General features: G+C 46.5%; 1 protein-coding gene across 1 annotated transcript in view; it reads right to left on the minus strand.

Moving 5' to 3' along the window:
- LOC132888105 (sodium- and chloride-dependent GABA transporter 3-like) overlaps window positions 1-20,685 on the minus strand; it is a 95,858-nt gene that overhangs the window by 16,996 nt on the left and 58,177 nt on the right. Inside the window, exons 4-7 of the mRNA XM_060924098.1 lie at window positions 14,598-14,676; window positions 14,293-14,425; window positions 13,937-14,071; window positions 13,501-13,604 (exon numbers count right to left, since the gene is read on the minus strand). Coding sequence (XP_060780081.1) covers window positions 13,501-13,604; window positions 13,937-14,071; window positions 14,293-14,425; window positions 14,598-14,676 — 451 coding nt within the window. The remainder of the gene's footprint in view (window positions 1-13,500; window positions 13,605-13,936; window positions 14,072-14,292; window positions 14,426-14,597; window positions 14,677-20,685) is intronic.

The raw sequence follows: 20,685 nt of genomic DNA on the forward strand, positions 1-20,685 counted from the left end.
TTAACACTCCCACTCAAAGGCATGTTTATAGCTCCCTCTAGTGGTAAACAAAACCAAAAATACATAACTCCAAAACTCAAAATAAAACCTTTGGCATACAGTACTGGCAGTGTTCTGAAAACTTCAAATAAAACTTATCATTACAAAACTTAACAGTTCACATTTCTCTCCAGAAACATTTACATCTGTCAGCTCTCATTACTCTCCAAACAAATATCCCTTGAACTTCTCAAATTTAGCCTTTGTCAATGGCTTGGTAAGAACATCAGCTACCATGTTTGCAGTAGGGCAGTATTCTATTAATATCTTCCCTTCTGTGTGTGCAGAACGTACAAAGTGATACTTAATATCCACATGTTTGCTTCTCTGCCTGCATACTGGGTTTTTAGACAACGCTATTGCCCCCTGATTGTCCTCATATATCTTGACTGGTACATGCTGGTTACTACCATCCATTCCTTTAAGTAGTTGTACTAGGTACATACTCTCTTGAGTAGTGGCTGATAGTGCTATATACTCCGCCTCGCAGGTAGATAGTGCCACTGTTGGCTGCTTTCTACTCTTCCATGATATAACTGGACCACTCTCAGTTAAGCTGAAACAGTACCCAGTTGTGCTCCTCCTATCATTTTTGTCAGTTGCCCAATCAGCGTCACTATATCCCTCAAGTTGTAGGCTTTCCTCACATTTTCGATAGTGTAATTCTTGATCTATCGTACCCTTTAGGTATCTCAGTAGGTGTTTTGCTGCAGCCCAATGCTGTTGCTTTGGTTCAGCTAAGTGTTGTGAAAGCTTACTAACAACCCAGCTCAAGTCAGGTCTGGTACATGTCATAATGTAAATCAAGCTACCTACTATTTCTCTATATCCTGTTGAGTCAATAGCCTCACCCTCATTGTCAAAATTCAACTTTTGCTCAGATGGGGTGGATCTCGGTTTACATTCAGACATTCCAAATTTTGCTAACATTTTTACAATGTGTCTCTTTTGAGTCATTTTGATCTCTCCTTCACTGTGACTAAAGTCAATACCCAGAAAGTGCTTAAGTGGACCCATATCCTTCATCTTAAACCTTCTCTTCAGCATCTCCTTTACATCACTGAGTAATGTGCCGTTACTCACTGCTATGATCAAGTCATCTACCCACACTAACAGAATCACTTTCTCATTGTCAGATTCTCTGCTGTAGACACAATGATCAGCATCATTTTGCACAAAACCATTCCCCGTAAGGTGATCATGCAGTAACAGGTTCCAGTTACGACCGGACTGTTTTAACCCATACAATGACTTGTTGATTTTGCACACTAACGCTATGTTCACACTGCAAGGCTTAATGCTAAATTCTGATTTTTTTGTGAAATCCGATTTTTTTGTGAGGTTGTTCACATTAACAAATATATGCGACTTGTATGTGATCCTCAGTATGAACGAAAAGCGACCTAAAAGTGTTCCGCATGTGCATTGCAGGATACGACGACGTCAAACGCAGTGAGCATGGCCAGTGTTTATGGAAGTAAAACCGCCTGGTTGCGGTATGACCCATCCAATCTAGCTTGAATAGCTGTATCCCCCCAAATGGAAATCAGCTCCCTAACCTCTGCGTCCTTCCATTGAGAAGATTCAGAACCTTCACAGCCTGAAGCGTCCCTCGCATTGATGTCATGCGCAGGGGCGCAGATACGTTTTTTGAACTGGGGGGGACAAAAAACTGGGGGGGACAAAGCTGCCAGCAAACCAACCCCAACCCCGATATGCCTGTCAAACTTGTTGTGGGTTACCATAGCAACCAAGCTCGAGCTCGCAACCTGTGCAGTCTGCGCAGCTCAACCGACCGAATATCAGTCTTTGTTTTGTTTTATGTGAGTTGTTGCAACTATGTATACACTGCCGTGCACCTCAATAAACCGAATGGTAATTAGTCTTTTGATTTTTCCATGAGGTTTGCCTTATGCAAAGAAAGACAGCATAGACGTTTTTTCCTCCCTATAAGTGGGGGGGACTGAACGAAGTGAATTTAAATCTGGGTGGGACGAATCCCACCCGTCACACCCTCTATCTGCGCCCGTGATTATGCGCCATGTTGTTGTAACTTTTTTTGAGAGACCCGCCGCCTACTTCAGCACAGAATAGTGACGTTTGTGGCTTGTTGATGACGTGTAAGTCGGATGAATGTGACCTGGCGGTTCAGACTGAAGTCGCATATGAAAAGAGCGGATAGGAATCGGAATTAGGACCACATATCCAAACGGCCTGGGTCGGATTTGAAAAAATCGGATCTGTGTCGTTCATATTGTCAATAAAAGATCGGATACAGGTCACATACGGGCAAAAAGATCGGATTTGAGTCACTTCAGCCTGCAGTGTGAACGTAGCCTAAGTATTCTCCTGTTTCTGACTTAATCTCAAAACCTTCCGGCTGCTCCATATATACCTCGCAGTCCATTGGAGCATGGAGGTAAGCAGACTTTACATCCATTTGGTGTAGTGTAAGATCCTCCTGTACAGCAACCTGCATTAATGCTCGGACAGAGGTCATGTTGGCCGTGGGTGAGAATGTCTCTTTATAGTCAATCCCTTCCACTTGACCATACCCCTTTGCCACATATCTTGCTTTACAAGTCTCAGATCCATCTGGGCTCTCTTTCACTGCATATCCCAGCGACCTCCCACTGCTTGTTTGCCCTTCAGCAGTGGAGTCAGAGTGAAAGTCTTATTCTCTGTTAAAGAGTTTATCTCTTCTCTCATTGCATCAGTCCATATTTTTGATTTCTCAGAGTCTATAGCCTCTCTAAATGTTTTAGGTACATCATAGGCCACCCAGTAGAAATAATCCACGTTTTCACATTCATCATTATCACACTCAGCTTTACATTGGTACTCCTTTAAGTACTCTGGAGCTTTTCTCTCTCTTGTAGGATATCTCCTTTCTCCCTGTTCTCTCTGACTGCTATCTGCCTGAGTTGGATCTGCCTCAGTAGTCTCCTCCACACTAGGCTCTCTACTCTCTTCAGGCTGTCCCTGACCCTGGTTGACTATCTTTGGTGGAGTATTTCCGTAACTCTCAATGTTGTCCCCCATGTCACAACCTGTCTGAGTTTGGCTATCTGCGCTGCCTTTGGAGATAAATTTCACTAGCCTATGTTTTAGGACTTTCCCTGTCTCAGGATAATACACATTGTATGCTGGGCTATACTTATCATAGCCGACAAAGATCCCTTTGTTACATTTAGAATCCAACTTCTTCTTTTCCTGCTTATATACATAACATTCAGAGCCAAATACCTTCATGTGAGATAGGTTAGGTGTTTTTCCTGTGAAAACACGGTAAGGTGTCTGCTCTAGGCGTTTACTGTAACACCTGTTATGAATTTTGGCTGCTGTCTGTACAGCATAGGTCCATAATTGCTTTGGGAGGTTACTCTCCAACAGCATGCATCGTGAGATCTCAAATAGGGCCCTCCATCCTCTTTCGGCAGTTCCGTTCTGATGAGGTGAGTAGGGTGCACTTGTCTCGTGCCTTATCCCTTTACTCCTAAGTAAAGACTGGAACTCCTGCCCGGTAAACTCTGTACCGTTATCTGACCTTATGCACTTTATCTTTCCATATGGAGCTACGTCTGCTATGAATTTCTCCGTAGCTTTTGTCGTGCCACTTTTTGCTTTGATAAAGTATGGAAAAATCATCCCACTGTAATCATTAGTAAATGCTATCGCATATCTGTATCCATCCTTATCTGCTGGTTCTATAGGGCCGCACAAGTCTGTGTGTACTAGCTCTAGTACTGCAGTAGCTTTGGCGTCTGCCTGCCTGTTTCTGCTTTGTGTAAACTTGCCCTGTATGCATATTTCACAGTTTTGAGTAGATTTGTCATTTTTCCCTTTTATCGACATTCCTTCAACCACCTTTTCCAATTTTGCAATATCATCAAAATTACAATGATCAAGTATCCTATGCCAGGTTTGAATGTCATGACAACCATACACTTCATCAACATTTTCATCCTCTACTGTGCTAAGGTAATACAGCCTACCATACACCTCCATTTTGAAGTTTGTACCGTCCTTGTTGACCAGCCAGTCATCACCGTCCTTGAAGCGAATCTCGGCTCCATTGGTTGTCGCCGCTTTGACTGAAAAGATGTTCTGTGGAAATGATGGGATGTAGAGTGCTTGCTTGAGCCTTGTTCTCACTCGTCGTCCCTCGCTGTCCAGCAAGTAGATCTCGGCGTCTCCTCTCATTTTCGCCACCCCTCTCACCTTGGTTCCATCGGCAAGCTCGATCTTGTGGTCCTCGGGTCTGAAGCTCTTGTCCACTGTTTTGAACTTTGTCGCATCATTGATCATGTGTGAAGTGGCGCCACAGTCTACCATGAGACCCTTCTTGTTTCCTTGCTGTATTGGACAGTCACTTATCTGGAAGAAACAGAAAGTTGTAGACTCTTCTTCGGCCTCTCCATCAGCTTTCTTCACGTAGTCACGGCCTCGTCCTCGACCGCGCCCTCTGCCTCGCCGTGGTGTGTCCCACTTTTGATCTTCTCTTCTCTGTGGGGTGTTGTCCAGACATGCCCTTGCCATGTGTCCCTTTTTACCACTCATATAACACTCGACATCAGCCAAGTCCATTTTCTTTCCACGTCCTCTACCACATGCTTTTGTTGCCCCGCTAGTCTTCATTACATTGTCTCCCACATTCACATCACTTCTCCCATATTTCTCTGTACTCTTATAACTTCGCAGTTTCGTTTTAAACTCGCTGAACGTTACAACATCATTTGTCTGTGTGATGTGCACTACGAACGGCTTGTATGATTCAGGTAGCCCTTTTACTACCATTGCTATCTGAAGTCCATCACTTATTTGTTCATCTGCTCTTCTTAATGACGTGAATATAGTCTCTGCTCAAATTATATAGTCAGTAACTGTTTCATTGCTAGCTTTATAGAGCGAGGAAAGTTCACAGTATAAACTCACAATGCGGGGTTTGTCCTTTCCTGCGTAGTGCTCGCAAAGAATCCCCAGTGCTTTTCTTCCATCACATTTCTCATCTCTCATTACCAACGACAAACTTTTGTTGTCCAGACATTGCACTAGCTCTGCATAAGCCTCTCCGTTCTTTGCCTCATCTTCCGTGAGCGCTCCTTCGTGACCTGAATCTATCTCCGGATCCTCCAGGATAACATCTCTGAGACCACGCAACTCCATGTGCGCGAGGAACCTTGTTTCCCAGAGTTCGTAACTTTTCTCGTCACTGTCAAATAAAAGTCTCAGCCACCTGTGGCCTGCCTGACTGGGCCCATAACCTGTAGTGTTAGACATTTTCCGTAGCAGTCTATCGCGTGTACAGTCACCACAGTGGCTAACTAGCAGCAGCTAATGGCTAATATTCACGGGAGAAAATAACTGACACACCGTTGTCTCTTTGGCCTCTGACACTCACTAACTCACTGGCCTTTTATTCTGCGCATGCTCAATATATACATCCCGGTGTGCGCAGGTACTCAATGTGCCAGCATGATGTCAGCATGACATCACTGTGTAAGCTATTTAACATGACTTTGCCACTATTAATCAAATATGCTTAACAAGATGACTGCAGTCAGTACAATCTCTCTGAAACAATTAAAAATTTATCTTATACCAGCAGATCACAATATATCCAAAAGCTAAAACATGCAGGCAACACAGATCCATACAATTTACTCAAAAATGTAATTATTATTTATTCTGCACACTCCTCTGGGCATGTGTGCATGTGTTCAGTACTTGAGATGGTTTAAATGCAGAGGAGGAATTTTGCTGTCCTTGAGTGTACATGTTGCAAAAATAAAGATGTCTGTGTCTTAATTTACTCACAAATGTATTTATTCCACTTGAAAAGTGTATGGCAGACCAATTACCAGATTTGGGATCCTACGTCATCCTGAACTGTTTAGTATTTGGGACATCTAAATACACTGAAAAGTTGCTAAAAGCATACAAAAATACAAATGTCTACCAATATTTCGAGGCAATGTTTGTGTATGCCGAAATGTAATGGGAAATTCTTGATAAAGAAAAATACCTTGTGTGACAGTTCATGTAAGTGGGTGGAGCACAGAAGGACGGCAGGACAGAACTGAGTTCACAAAACTCGCTTTATTCAGCTTTTCAGCTTATCTCTGTATTCTCTCTCTCTCACACACACACACACACACACACACACACACTCAGACACACGCACACACATCAGCTGTCTAGGTGTGGAGAGAGCTCCCTCTGCTCTCGCTCTCTCTCCTTAAATAGGGCGCGGTCACTGGGAAGACACACAAACATTAATTAACGACAGGTGTAGTGATTCTGCCACTTACCTTCCCTGACTCCGCCCTCCTGTCACAGGCCGGGGCTTGACCACGCCCCCGCTGCCACATACCCCCACCGCCCGACTCAGGCCGGGCAGCCGTCCGGCCTGCAGCCGACTCCCCCCCCCCTTGATGGGAGAGAAAGTCCACCACAACCATCTGTGCCCCCGGCCTGTGGATCACCTTGAAATTAAAGGGTTGGAGTGCCAGATACCAACGGGTGATCCGCGCGTTGGCATCCTTCATGCAGTGGAGCCACTGGAGGGGCGCATGGTCCGAACAGAGGGTGAAAGGGTGTCCCAGCAGGTAGTAGCAGAGGGCGAGGACCGCCCACTTGATCGCGAGGCACTCCTTTTCTATCGTGCTGTAGTGCCCCTCGTGTACCGACAGCTTTCTGCTGATGTACAGCATGGGACGATCCTCCCCCTCCACCTCCTGGGACAACACGGCCCCCAGCCCTCTGTCCGACGCATCCGTCTGTAACATAAAAGGGAGAGAAAAGTCAGGGGAGTGTAATAGTGGCCCCCCGCACAGTGCAGCCTTTACCTCAGAGAAAGCCCACTGGCATTGCTCTGTCCACTGGACCGGATCTGGTGCCCCCTTTTTAGTGAGATCAGTCAGTGGGCTGGTGACGTCTGAATAATTAGGTATAAACCTACGATAGTAGCCAGCCAGCCCCAGGAACTGTCTCACCCCCTTTTTGGTCTTGGGCCTCGGGCAGGCCACAATTGCTGCAGTCTTGTTAATTTGGGGACGCACCTGCCCGTTGCCCAAGTGGAAGCCCAGATACCGTACTTTCACTCGCCCAATCGCACACTTCTTTGGGTTGGCTGTGAGACCCGCTCGCCTCAGCGACTTAAGGACGGCCCTCAGGTGTTGTAAGTGCCGCTGCCAGTCATTACTATAAATAATGATATCGTCAAGGTATGCGGCCGCATAGGTGGCGTGGGGGGGAGGACCCTGTCCATCAGCTGCTGAAATGTAGTGGGCGCCCCAAACAGCCCAAAAGAAAGTGTGACGAATTGGTGTAAGCCGAACGGTGTGGAAAAGTCAGTCTTTTCCCGGGATAATGGAGTCAAGGGGATCTGCAAATAACCCTTTGTTAAATCCAGTGTCGAGTAAAAACGAGCTGTGCCTAGCCGATCGAGCAACTCATCAATACGAGGCATTGGGTACGCATCGAATTTAGACACCGCGTTGACTTTTCTATAGTCAACACAGAACCGGACCGACCCGTCGACCTTGGGTACCAAGACCACCGGGCTGCTCCAGTCACTGTGGGACTCCTCAACAATGCCCATTTCGAGCATGGCCTCGAGTTCTTCCTGAACCACTTTTTTCTTGTGCTCGGGTAACCTGTAAGGGTGACTATGCACTACCACCCCTGGGGGCGTCTCAATGTGGTGCTCTATGAGGTTGGTGCAGCCGGGCAGGCGCGAGAACATGTCCGAAAACTCGGTCTGCAACTGGGCAACCTCCGCGAGTTGGGTCGGGGAGAGGTGGTCTCCACAGGGGACCAGAGAGGTACGCGATGCCAATGTTCCCTTTTGCACCTCTGGCTCCAGCTCCGCCTTCTCCGGAACCACCGAAACCAATGCCACGGGGACCTCCTCATTCCAGAGTTTGAGCAGGTTGAGGTGGTAAATCTGTAGCGCCCCACCCCTATCCGTTCACCTCACCTCATAGTCGACGTCCCTGACTCGCCGTGTGACCTCAAAGGGTCCTTGCCACTTGGCGACTAATTTGGAGCTCAATGTGGGCAACAGTACGAGTACTTTCTCTCCCAGTGCGAACTCCCTAAGGCGCGTACCCTTGTCATACAGGCGGGTCTGTCGTTCTTGGGCCTGCCGCAAATCCTCCTGAGTTAGGTTCGTGAGTGTGTGGAGTTTTGCGCACAGGTCAATAATGTATTGGATTTCGTTTTTACTTGGTGAAGGTCCCTCCTTTCAATTTTCCCGCAGCACATCTAGGATGCTGCGCGGCTTACGCCCTTATAACAATTCAAACTGGGAGAACCCCGTGGAGGCTTGGGGGACCTCTCGCACTGCAAAGAGCAAGGGTTTGAGCCATCTATCCCAGTTATGTGTGTCCTCACTTACGAATTTTTTCATTATGTTCTTGAGAGTGCGATTGAACCGTTTAACTAAACCATCCGTTTGTGGGTGATACACGCTGGTGCGGATTGGCTTAATACCCAACAACCCATACAGTTCGTTCAGTGTACGTGACATAAACGAGGTGCCTTGGTCAGTCAGAATCTCTTTCAGGATTCCAACTCGGGAGATAACGCGGAAGAGTGCCTCCGCAATACTGCATGCTGAGATATTGCGAAGAGGCACTGCTTCCGGGTATCGTGTTGCATAGTCCACTAGAACTAATATAAAGCGGTACCCTCGTGTTGACCGATCTAATGGCCCGACGAGATCCATCCCAATTCTTTCGAACGGGGTCTCGATTAATGGTAGAGGGCGCAAAGGCGCTTTTGGAATTGCCGCTGGATTTACTAACTGGCATTCGCGGCATGCCGTACACCACCTACGGACATCGCCGCGAATCCCTGGCCAATAGAACCGGGCCATTATTCGGGCTAGTGTTTTATCCTGCCCTAAGTGTCCAGCCATGGGATTAAAGTGAGCTGCCTGGAATACCAATTCCCGGCGGCTCTTCGGAATTAAAAGCCGCGTGACTCGCTCTTTAGTTTGAGTGTCCTGTGTCACTCGGTATAATCTCATCTCATTATCTCTAGCCGCTTTATCCTTCTACAGGGTCGCAGGCAAGCTGGAGCCTATCCCAGCTGACTACGGGCGAAAGGCGGGGTACACCCTGGACAAGTCGCCAGGTCATCACAGGGCTGACACATAGACACAGACAACCATTCACACTCACATTCACACCTACGGTCAATTTAAAGTCACCAGTTAACCTAACCTGCATGTCTTTGGACTGTGGGGGAAACCGGAGCACCCGGAGGAAACCCACGTGGACACGGGGAGAACATGCAAACTCCACACAGAAAGGCCCTCGCCGGCCCCGGGGCTCGAACCCAGGACCTTCTTGCTGTGAGGCGACAGCGCTAACCACTACACCACCGTGCCGCCCTCGGTATAAACTATCCTTCATAATTGCAAAGTAGGGAAGGACAGGGTGGCGTTCGGCGGGAGCGTTTGACCATCGATTACTCTCACTTGGTCAAATGCATGCCGCAGAGTCTCGTCTTGCGACTGCTCTAACGGGAAATCCGCGAGGGATTCCCCGAGAGAGGGAGGAGGAGCCAGCGGCTCCTCACTCTGACGCGGAGATGACGTAGACGGCTCTGTGACAGCTACTCCCGCCAATGCGACACCGGGACATCCCCCTGTTAGATGACAGGACCCACTCTTCACTAAATGTGTCATTAAATCCCAAAATCCCGGCCAATCAGTCCCCAAAATTAGAGAGTGGGTAAGGCGAGGATTAACCGCCGCAATCACTATAAATTTTTCCCCTCGAAAAAAAATGTGGACCGACACTAAAGGGTAGTTGTGAACATCCCCGTGCACACACAACACTTTCACCAGTTGTGCTCCCCCCAATGCCTCGTCCTGCACCAGGCTTTGGTGGATTGAGGTCTGATTACAGCCAGAATCCACCAATGCCTGATATGTATCCCCTTGGATACTCACCGGTATGCGATACGCTCCGGCCCGATCGAGGGCGGCTCCCGGCGCATCGGGGATCCAAACCACCACGCCCACCTCCATTACCGAGCACTGCTGTTGGAGGTGGCCCGGCTCCCCGCCGCGCCAGCGAACCGGCCCGGGCTTCCTCTCTGCACTAGTGCTCTGGGTCTCACTCACCTGAGGGGGGAGAGAGACGGACACAGAAGGGAGACATGGGAGGGCACCGCGGGTGCGGGTGCGCCGGCCCCCGCCTCCGCGGTGGGGGAATAGGGCGAGGAGGAGACACATGAGGAGGGAGGAGGGGAGAGAGAGAGAGAGAGGAGAGAAGAGAAGAGGTCGTCTGCTGTCCTGCCATTGGGACAGCCGCCAGATGGTCCTCCGCCAGCTCGATTGCCTGATCCAGCGACGCCGGGCGGTGGCACTGGACCCACTCTGCGGTTCCCGCTGGTAAACGCGTGACGAACTGCTCCAGTACCACCTGGTCGATGAGTCCCTCGGCGTCACAGCTGTCGGCCCTCAACCACTGCCAGCAGGCGTCCCGGAGTTGCTGGCCAAACGCAAATGGCTGGCCGACTTCCTCCAAGCACAGAGCGCGGAAACGCTGACGCTGTTGCTCCGGGGTGCGTCCCACCCGCTGGAGGACGGCCCGGCGAAGGTCCGCGTAGGCCAGCTGGCGGTTGGCGGGGAGCTGTAGCGTGGCCAGCTGCACCTCTCCTGTTAGCAGGGGGAGGAGGCGCGCCGCGCGCTGTTCCACCGGCCACCCCGAGGTCTCCGCTTCCTGCTCAAAGAGCGTGAGGAATGCCTCGGGGTCGTCCTGCGGGCCCATCTTCGTGAGGGTGAGGGGGAAGGGCCCGCGGCGGTGGAGATAGTGGACCCCGCCGACGCGAGGAGGTGCCGGAACGCCCGACGATCTTCCTGTTGCGCCAGCACCAGGGCCTCGAACCATTGTTCTTGCTCCTTTCGGAGGGTGAGCAGCGCCTGGTGCTGGCTCTGTTGGGCCGTGGTGAGGGCGTGGATCAGGTCAGCGAGGGGGGAGGACTCCATGGAGCTGTTCTCTTCTGTGCTCATTCTCCCGAGTTTCGGCACCACTGTAACAGTTCGTGTAAGTGGGTGGAGCACAGAAGGACGGCAGGACAGAACTGAGTTCACAAAACTCACTTTATTCAGCTTTTCAGCGTATCTCTGTATTCTCTCTCACACACACACACACACACACACACACACACACTCAGACACACGCACACACATCAGCCATCTAGGTGTGGAGAGAGCTCCCTCTGCTCTCGCTCTCTCTCCTTAAATAGGGCGCGGTCACTGGGAAGACACACAAACATTAATTAACGACAGGTGTAGTGATTCTGCCACTTACCTTCCCTGACTCCGCCCTCCTGTCACAGGCCGGCGCTTGACCACGCCCCCGCTGCCACACCTTGTTATGACAAAGGTAAGCTAAAATGTGCACTTCTAACAGTAATAAACAAGCCAGGGGCTAGATCTCGCATATTTTATGATGTTTAGCCTGGTCTACATCATCAGTACATCACAAACATGCTACTAGTCTCGCCAAGCAAAAGGTGTAAGAAAATATATTGCGTCCAAAGCCCACATCCAGATATAGAGTTTAATGTTCATACATTTGCCATTTGGGTATTTTTTTGTTGTTGTTTTGTTATGTTTTTTGGTTTGTTTGTAGTGCTGTAGAGCTGCTAAGTATGACATGCTTGTGTATGTATCAGTAGTCCATACTGAGTAATGCCAGACCATACAGTCTGTTAAAAGATTGACTATCAAGACCAAAGTTCTGTCAATGTTACGCCAATTTTTGGACTTGTTGAATGTTAACTTGAGTATACGTAGGCTAGATCTAGATATTTGAGATTTTTATAACTGAATGGCCTTGAGCTAGAAAAAGTGTTAGGGGAAATAACAGGTGCACAAAGTTTTCATATTAACCTGATATAAAATGTTCTCCACATACACGAGAATGGTTTGTTGGCATCCAGTCTTCCCACATAACTGTAGCTTGACCTTTTTCTTATCTTTCTGGGTTCGCCAGGAAGTGGCGAAAAATTAAACCGGGCTAATCCCCACATTTGTTATTACATCCAAAAGCACTACATGTCTCTGGCATTGTTCTTTTAAATGTAACTTCTACAAGTTTATCAATAGATGTTTACTAAATTTGGTTTACAATTACTTGCACACACTTGTGCCAGCCATTGTCAAACACAAAGCTTGCATAGCAACATTGCTGCAGAAACAAATCTGGAGTTATGGTGACATCATGTGAAAGGCCCTGATATGAGACAGGTCTGGACTGGCAGCAGGCCAGTCAAGCAAGGGCATTCCATAATTGACAAAGCCATGCTGTTGTAGCCCATGCTCTATGAGGCATGGCATTGTCCTGCTCAAATAAGCATGGACTTCCTGGGAAGAGATGTTGCCTTGATGAATATGTCTCTCTAAAATCCCAATACATGCCCCAATATGTCAATGGTGTCTTCACACACGTACAACTCTCCCATGCAGTGGACACTGATGCACCCCATACCATCACAGATGTTGGCTTTTGGACCTTTCTCTGATAACAAACATGTTCACCTTTGATACTGAGAACTCAATATCTGCTATTCCTAAAAGCAAGCTGAAATGTGGACTCATCTGATCGCAGCACGTTTCCACTGTCTTTCAGTCCACTTGAGATGAGTCTGTACCCAGAGAAATTGGCAGCATTTCTGCATAGAATTGATGAATGGCTTTCTCCTTACATAATATAGTTTCAGCTTGAAATTTCTGGATACAATGGCAGACTCTGTTGAGTGACAATTGTTTTCCCAAGTATCTTGTGCCCAGATAGCTATATTTAGAACATCAGTATGATGGTTTCTCAGGCAGTGCCTCCTCAGGGCTAGAAGGTCATACACATTCAACAGTGGTTTCCAACCTTACCCTTTAAGCACTGAAAAGTCTCAGAATACCCTGAATCTTTTCACAATATTGTAGATTTTGAAAGACCTAAAATCTTGCACTGAGAAATGTTCTTTTTGAATTGACTCACAATTCTCTCACAAATTTTCACACAAAGAACCCATCCTTGCATGCAACGACTGAGCCTTTGGTGCATGCTCCTTTGATACCCAATCAAGTTACCAATTAGCCTGCTTATTGTAGAATCTTCCACAATGGTGTTACTTGAATATCCTATGAACTTTTCAGTGTTATGTTGCCTCTGTTCCAACTTTTTTGAGTGTTGCAGGCATCAAATTCTAACTTCATGTATATAAAAAAGAAAGAAAGAAAACAATTTAGTTGGTCAGTAAAAGTCTTGGAAATCTTTTCTTGGTACTTTTGTTAGTTAAATAAAGGTTCATGTGAATTATCAAATCACAGATTTTTGTTTTTCTTGCATTTTGGATAATATCTAAACTTTTCTGGCAATGGGGCTAGTATTTTATAGGTGAATGGGAGCAAAATGTGATGTTAGAAAATGTTCAGGTCACCTGTAGCATTTGGTGTTGTATTGGTTGTAGCTGCTTAACACAGTCAGTATTCCCAAACCTATACTATAAGAGAAGCCAATTTGACTGGCTGCCTCCATCCATACCTGCACACCCATACAAACACACAGAAATTTATAAAAGCAGTGAGTAATACACTACACTTACTTTGTTAAGTAGATTTGAAAGTAAATTTATGAACAGTTATCCACCATAAATTTGCTTTTGTCAAATTTTGCAGTTAACCCAAACTTTTAAAAGTAAATCTTCAGAACATGTCTTTCAATACAGAAGACAGATTTTTTTTCTTTCAAGAACAAACATTAGACAACTAAAATAATTCTGTTGTACAATTATTATTAATAATCAAGGTCTGTAAAAGTAACACTGTGTAAATTGTTAGTCCTGTGTCTATTTGTGTGTTGTGCGCTTACAGTACCTGGGGCTCCAACAGTCGCTGGAAGTCAGGATAGAGGTAGAAAATAACACCCTGCATGGCTCCAGGGAGAGTCAGTCCACGAATCAGCAACACCAGCAACATTACATAGGGGAATGTGGCTGTGAAATACACCACCTCAGAACAGTGGATGGAAAACACATTAAGTAATGTCATGTAAAACAAGTTCCAATGTTGCATTTAAGTGTTTATGACTTAACCATTCCTAGTGACTAAAAACTATTGCACGAGAAACTGAACTAGAACAAAGAAGAATAAATGAGTTCAGAAGCTGATATGGTTTTAATGGTAACAAACTTATTTGAATAGCCAATTATGGAAACCAAGCACACATATACCTTCCCAGTGGACTTGACTCCTTTCCATAGAGAAAAATAGCATATGATCCAAATTGCAATTAGACACAGGAGAATCTCCCAGTTGATGTTACCTACTTCATCAATACCTTTGGAGATAGAAAGCACTCTTCGCCTGTACATTAATATAATGAAAATAAGTGATAGCATAGTGTTCTCTGTAACTTAGGTGTGTCTCAGTATGGATTTAATACATAGTTGGTTTCAGTTAATTATGTAGATTTTTGTAACTACTGAAATGATGTTGATGAAAAGCTTTACTACATTTGCATGTACATGACACTTACTCCCAAAACTCAGTGGCTGCTGATGTTGAGTTGACCTGTCTGGTCCAGTTGGCATTATTTACATCAGTAATACAGCTGTCTGAGAAAGAGAGAAGGGAATCTACATGAATTATGGCACAAATTATCACATTAATGCATGTACCGTATACTGTCACGAGCCAGCCGGGAACATCTAGGTTCTGATCTGGGCTTTTCACTCCACTCCCTGGTTTTCCCTGAGCCTTCCCCACACTGTGGCCAGCACATCTGTCTCTCACCAGCTCATCTATGGCTCTATATTACACTGCTTGGAGATTCTCTTGATGTGGGATTGTCTTTGCTTCGTGCGATGTTTTTTGCTTGTATTATTGTCCTAGTTTTTCCTGGGACCCTCATTATTTTGCTACTTTGCTGTGAATGTTGGGATTACTCTGCTTTCCTTTTGTGATTACCTTTGCTGTTTTGGGACTGTGAGCACATTTCTCCTGCTGTGGGTGCGCGCTGGACTCTTTTACTTTTTGCGTCTGTGTTGTGAGCAAATTTTTCCCACTGCAGGGTTGTGCTCTAGACTTTGTGACTTTTTTCTGCTTCCACACTTGTCTTGGAATTTCTACTTTTCCTGTTTGGCACTAACTCCCATTTCCATTATCTCAGTTTCAGATTTTTGCCTGGCTGCTGCTCCACTCTTCCAGTGCTTTGCGTTTTAAAGATTAAAGACCTTTTTCTTCAACTTTTGTGCACGCGAGTCTGCTTTTTGAGTCTCACCAGCATCAATGACCATTTGGCTCATGAGAGAACAATGCTGCCAAGAGGAATGGCCCCAGCAGACTTGGATGCGGTCAGAACAGCACTGACCCACCAAGGCTCTATTTTGGGTTACCATCAGCAGGAGATTGTGGCTGTCCAGAGTATGACGACCATCACAGAGACACTGCAGAAACTCTCCTCTTAGATGGAGATCCTTCAGAATTCAATCTCGAGTCAGCCAGCACCTGCAGCTGTCAGCTCACCTGTTGTCCCAATGGCCGTTCTGACTCTGCAATCCCACTGAGAGCCATGCCTGCCTGCCCTGCAACCTTACAATGGGGAGCCTGGGACCTGCCGCTCATTCTTTTCCCAAGTGCTCCTTGTCGATGGAACTTCAGGCCGCTGCTTTCCCTTCCAAGAGCTCTCAAGTTGCCTATATCATCATGCTTCTGACTGGAAGGGCTCAGGAGTGGGGAACAGTAGTTTGGGATCCCAGTGCCCCCTGTTGTTCTAAGTACAAGGAATTCTTTGATGAGATGCAGAAGGTTTTTGACTGGTTACCCATGGGCAAGGAGGCAGCAAAGTGACTCATGCAGTGGCTCAAGCAAGGCTAGTTTATGACTTTGCAATTGAGTTTTGTACCTTGACTGTGGCTGTGGACTGGAATACTGGTGCCCTGTTTGATGTGTTTTTTTTTTTCATGGACTTAATAGCTCTATATTGGATAAGATCATCCCTCTCAACCTCCCCTAGACTCTGAATGGCCTGATGGACCTTGCTGGTTGGGTGGGTAACCAGTTACACCAACAGAACCTGAGAAGGAGCCCCAAGTTTGAACCTAAAGGTGCTATTTCCTCATCTGAGGCCACTGCTTCTCCTGAACCGGAGTCCATGCAGTTAGGCAGAACCTGTGTCACTCCCAAGGAGAGAAAACACCACCGTGAGACCAGGTCCTGCATTTGCTGTGGCAAACCTGGACATTTCATCTCTCTCTCTCTCTCTCTCTCTCTCTGCTCGGTCACCCCTCCTGGGGTATAGGCCATTGACAATTGCTCTCCAAGCAACTCTGTCTTCAGCGATCCTTTCCAGCTTGGCCCATGTGTGCCCAAGCCTCCTCATGTCTACGTGAAGGTCCCTATGCCAGCTGTTCCTAGGTCTGCCTCTTCTTCTTCTCTTCACTTGGGGGTTCCATAATGGCTTGTCTGGTGGCATTTGATGCTGCCTTTCACAGGGTGTGGCCAATCCACTTCCATCGTCCTTGTCCAATTTCTTCTTCTATTGGTAGTTGGTTAGTTTTTGACTAGAGAGCTCTGTTACTGATCTTATTGGACCAATGTATTTTCAGGATCTTTCTTAAGCAGTTGTTAACAGATGTCTACACTACTGATCGTATTTTTGGTCATTCTCCATGACTCCGAAACATAGAGGAGTATTGATTTCACATTTGAGTTAAAGATCCTTATTTTGGTCTGCTGTTGATATACTTTTGAGCTCCAGATGTTTTTGAGCTGCAAAAAGGCTATTCTTGCCTTGCCTATTCTTGCAGGTGAAGGCTTCTACTTCTTTGAGTCTGTTACCATCTATTTTAACCAGTTCATTGTTAGCTGTACTTATCCTCATGAGCTTTGTTTTTTCCTTTGTGTATGTTTAATCCTACTTGTAGAGAGGTTGTTGCCAATATATCAGTCTTATTCTGCATCTGGTAATGGTTGTAAGATAGTAAAGCAAGGTCATCAGCAAAATTGGATTGAATTGGAACTTCCGGGTTGAGTGGACGCTGGCACGACTTGCTGCTGCAGCTCACTGGAAAAGTGTTAAAGTGTTTTTATGGTTTTATGGCCTGCATGGACTGTATAATTGCTTTTTTGTGTGAGTTAAAGCAGTCACTTTGCTTGTATAAGCACGGGTTCAGTTGTTGCTCCTGCGTTTTGTGTCCGTGTGGGCAAATATTAGCTCACCAGCTTGAACACAGCACCTGGCTACACAGATGCACCTGGCTGCTGCAGTCGTTATGTGGACCAGCAGGTTTTGTATCTGGTCTGCGCTTGTCTGGACGTTCTTGTCACTCTGCCATCATCCTGTGGCAGGTTTATTTTGCTATACAGCCACTGAGCTTTTGTGGATCTGCTGACACTTGCCTGAGCCTCCACCGCCAGTGCTGCACCACCACCCAGAAATCGCTCTCTTCCCCTGCCAGAGATACATCCATCATGGGTCTCACAGGAATTTCCTCCATGACAACTCCAAAACAATAAACTCTTTCTGGTCCACCTCTCACTGTCCTGCCAGAAACTCCAGCCGGACTGTTGACCGCCATGCATTAGTCAGCCTAGCTAGGTCGGCTAATGCTTCTGCCAAACTTGACAACATCACTGTCAACTTCAGTCTGCTTAACATCCGCTCACTCACAAGCAAAGGACATCTCATTCAGGATCTCCTCACTGACCATAAGCTTGACTTTCTTTGTCTAACAGAAACTTGGCAGCAGCCCAATGTCTTTTTTGAACTGAATGAATCCACTCCTCTCGGCTTTGTTTACATCTGCCATCCCCGTGGCAATGGCTGGGGAGGGGGTCTCGCGATAATTCACCGTGAGAAGTGGAAAGTCCTTCCAGTATCTTTGTCTACCTTTAGTTCATTTGAATACATTATGTTTAAGCTGCCTGGACCTATTCCCACCATTGTTGCTACAGTGTACCGCCCACCTAAGCTTCACAGTGACTTTTTAAATGACTTTGCCCCGTTACTCACCCATCTGTCCACTCTCTCACCAAATGTAATATTGTTGGGGGTTCAACATGCATATAGATAATAGTAATTTGCCTCTTACCAGGGATTTTTCATCATGCCTTGAGAGTTTTGGATTCCATCAATACATACATTTTCCAACACACACAAAAGGACACACTCTGGACTTAATCTGCTGCTCTGGTCTCACCCTCTTGAACTGCTCTGCCGATGAACTTCCTGTTACCGATCATTTCCTCTTTACATTTAATGTCGTACTCTGCCTTTCTGTAACCAACTCTTCATGTCTCACTTCATTTCGGAATATGAAGGATATTAATATAGACACTCTTCATTCCAATATCAACAATCTTCTGATCCTGGACTATCTTTCCAACCCTGATGAACTGGTAGCACACTACAACAATGGCTTGCAAAACATTCTCAACTCTCTTGCCCCAGTGAAAACATGGTCTGTTTCCTTCTCTTCAGCTGCTCCCTGGTATACCCCCGAGCTCCGGACAATGAAAGCCAAAGGTCGACAATTTGAGCGACTCTACAAAAAGACTGGTCTCACTGTTGATAAAGATATGCACAAAACCCATATTCTACTTTACAAGGACTCCATTGCTCATACCAAATCAAACTACTATTCTGGTTTAATCATCTTCAATGAAGGAAACACTAAGACACTGTTCTCGCTCCTCAATAAAATCCTCCAGTCATCTTACTCCCCACCCCACCCCCCATTTGTACTCAACTGACACCTGTAAATCTCTAATGTTGTTTTTTTTGGTGAAAAAATACACAATATTCACCAGCACTTGTGTTTAAATCCATTGCCTCTCTCCCCTTTTGAATTTCTCCCGCATTGCCAGCCATTTTCCAGTTTTCAATTTCCTGATGCCTCTGAAATCTCTGACCTTATCCTTAAATCCAAGCCCTCCACATGTCAGCTTGATCCCCTTTGCACAATCTTGGTCAAATCTTGCCTCTCCTCATTGCTTCCCCTCACATCTGCCATTATTCACTCTTCACTCTCCACTGGCGCTGTTCCATCACAATTCAAAACTGCAGCAGTCACTCCAGTACTGAAAAAACCTGGTTCAGATCCCAGTAACTACAATAATCTCTGCCCCATTTCTAACTTACCATTCATCTCCAAAATTCTTGAGAAAATAGTCGCCAGCCAGCTACACACACATTTAACTCAAAACTGCCTCTATGACCGTTTCCAGTCTGGCTTCCGCCCCCGGCATAGCACTGAAACTGCCCTATTAAAAATTACAAACGATCTCCTCCTTGCAGCTGACTCCAGGTTACTCTCCATCCTCATCCTCCTTGACCTGAGTGCAGCCTTTGACACCATCTCACATCCCATCCTCCTCAGCCGACTCTTCTCCCTTGGCATCACTCATACCCCCCTGGATTGGTTTCACTCCTATCTCTTAGGCCGCACTCAGTTCATACAGCTCAAAACTTTTAAATCTGACCCCTCTCCTGTCACTTCAGGTGTGCCCCAGGGTTCTGTCCTGGGGCCCCTTCGCTTTATTATCTACCTCCTTCCCCTTGGCCACATTTTCCACAAATTCAACATTCATTTCCACTGCTTCGCGGATGACATTCAGCTCTACTTATCCTGCAAACCAGACTCCTGTCTCCCTCCCTCCTCCCTCACTTCCTGCATACCTGAAATAAAATCCTGGTTCACCTCAAATTTCCTAAAATTAAGCAACGATAAAACTGAATTCCTCCTCATTGGCACCAAATCCATACTGTCTAAACCTGACACCATTTCCCTCACCATTGACAATGTCTTAGTTTCCCCCTCTCCTCAGGTTAAGAGCCTGGGTGTCATCCTCGATAGCACACTATCTTTCCAATCCCACATCAATAACATTACCATCTCTGCATACTTCCATCTACATAACATTAATCAACTCTGCCCCTATCTCACCCCCCATACTGCCTCCATCCTTGTTCACAGCCTTGTGGCCTCCCAGATTGACTACTGCAACTCTCTTCTTTTTGGCCTCCCTCAAAAGTCCCTCCATAAACTCCAACTGGTCCAGAACTCTGCTGCCTGTATCATCACTAAAACCCCCTCTTATCACCACATTGCCCCCATCATCCGGCAACTCCACTGGCTCCCGGTCAAGCAACATATAGAATTCAGACTCCTCCTGTATACCTTCAAGGCCATCCACAACCTCACCCCTCCATATTTGTCTGACCTCCTTCACATCGCCACTCCAGCCCATTCCCTTCATTCCTCCTCTTCCATCTATCACACTGTCCCCTCTGCCCATCTCAGCACCATGGGGAGCAGAGTTTTCAGCCAATCTGCTCCCCACCTTTGGAACTCTCTGCTTCCTCATATCCATAACTCTGACTCTCTCCCCATCTTCAAGTCTAAACTCAAAATTCACCTGTTTGAGATTGCTCACTCATTTTAACTTCTATTACACTTTCCATTGTTTCTTTTCTGTATGTTGATTTTATTTATTGTTGTTTTTATTCATTGGACAGTGTCCTTGAGTGTATTGAAAGGTGCTGTGGTAGCGGGGGCGTGGCCAAGCAGCAGTCTGTGAATGGAGGGCAGGGTCGGGGAAGGTAAGTGGCTAAATCATTCCAC

The sequence above is a fragment of the Neoarius graeffei genome, chromosome 6, assembly GCF_027579695.1.
Source record: "Neoarius graeffei isolate fNeoGra1 chromosome 6, fNeoGra1.pri, whole genome shotgun sequence".
NCBI classification, from domain to species: domain Eukaryota; kingdom Metazoa; phylum Chordata; class Actinopteri; order Siluriformes; family Ariidae; genus Neoarius; species Neoarius graeffei.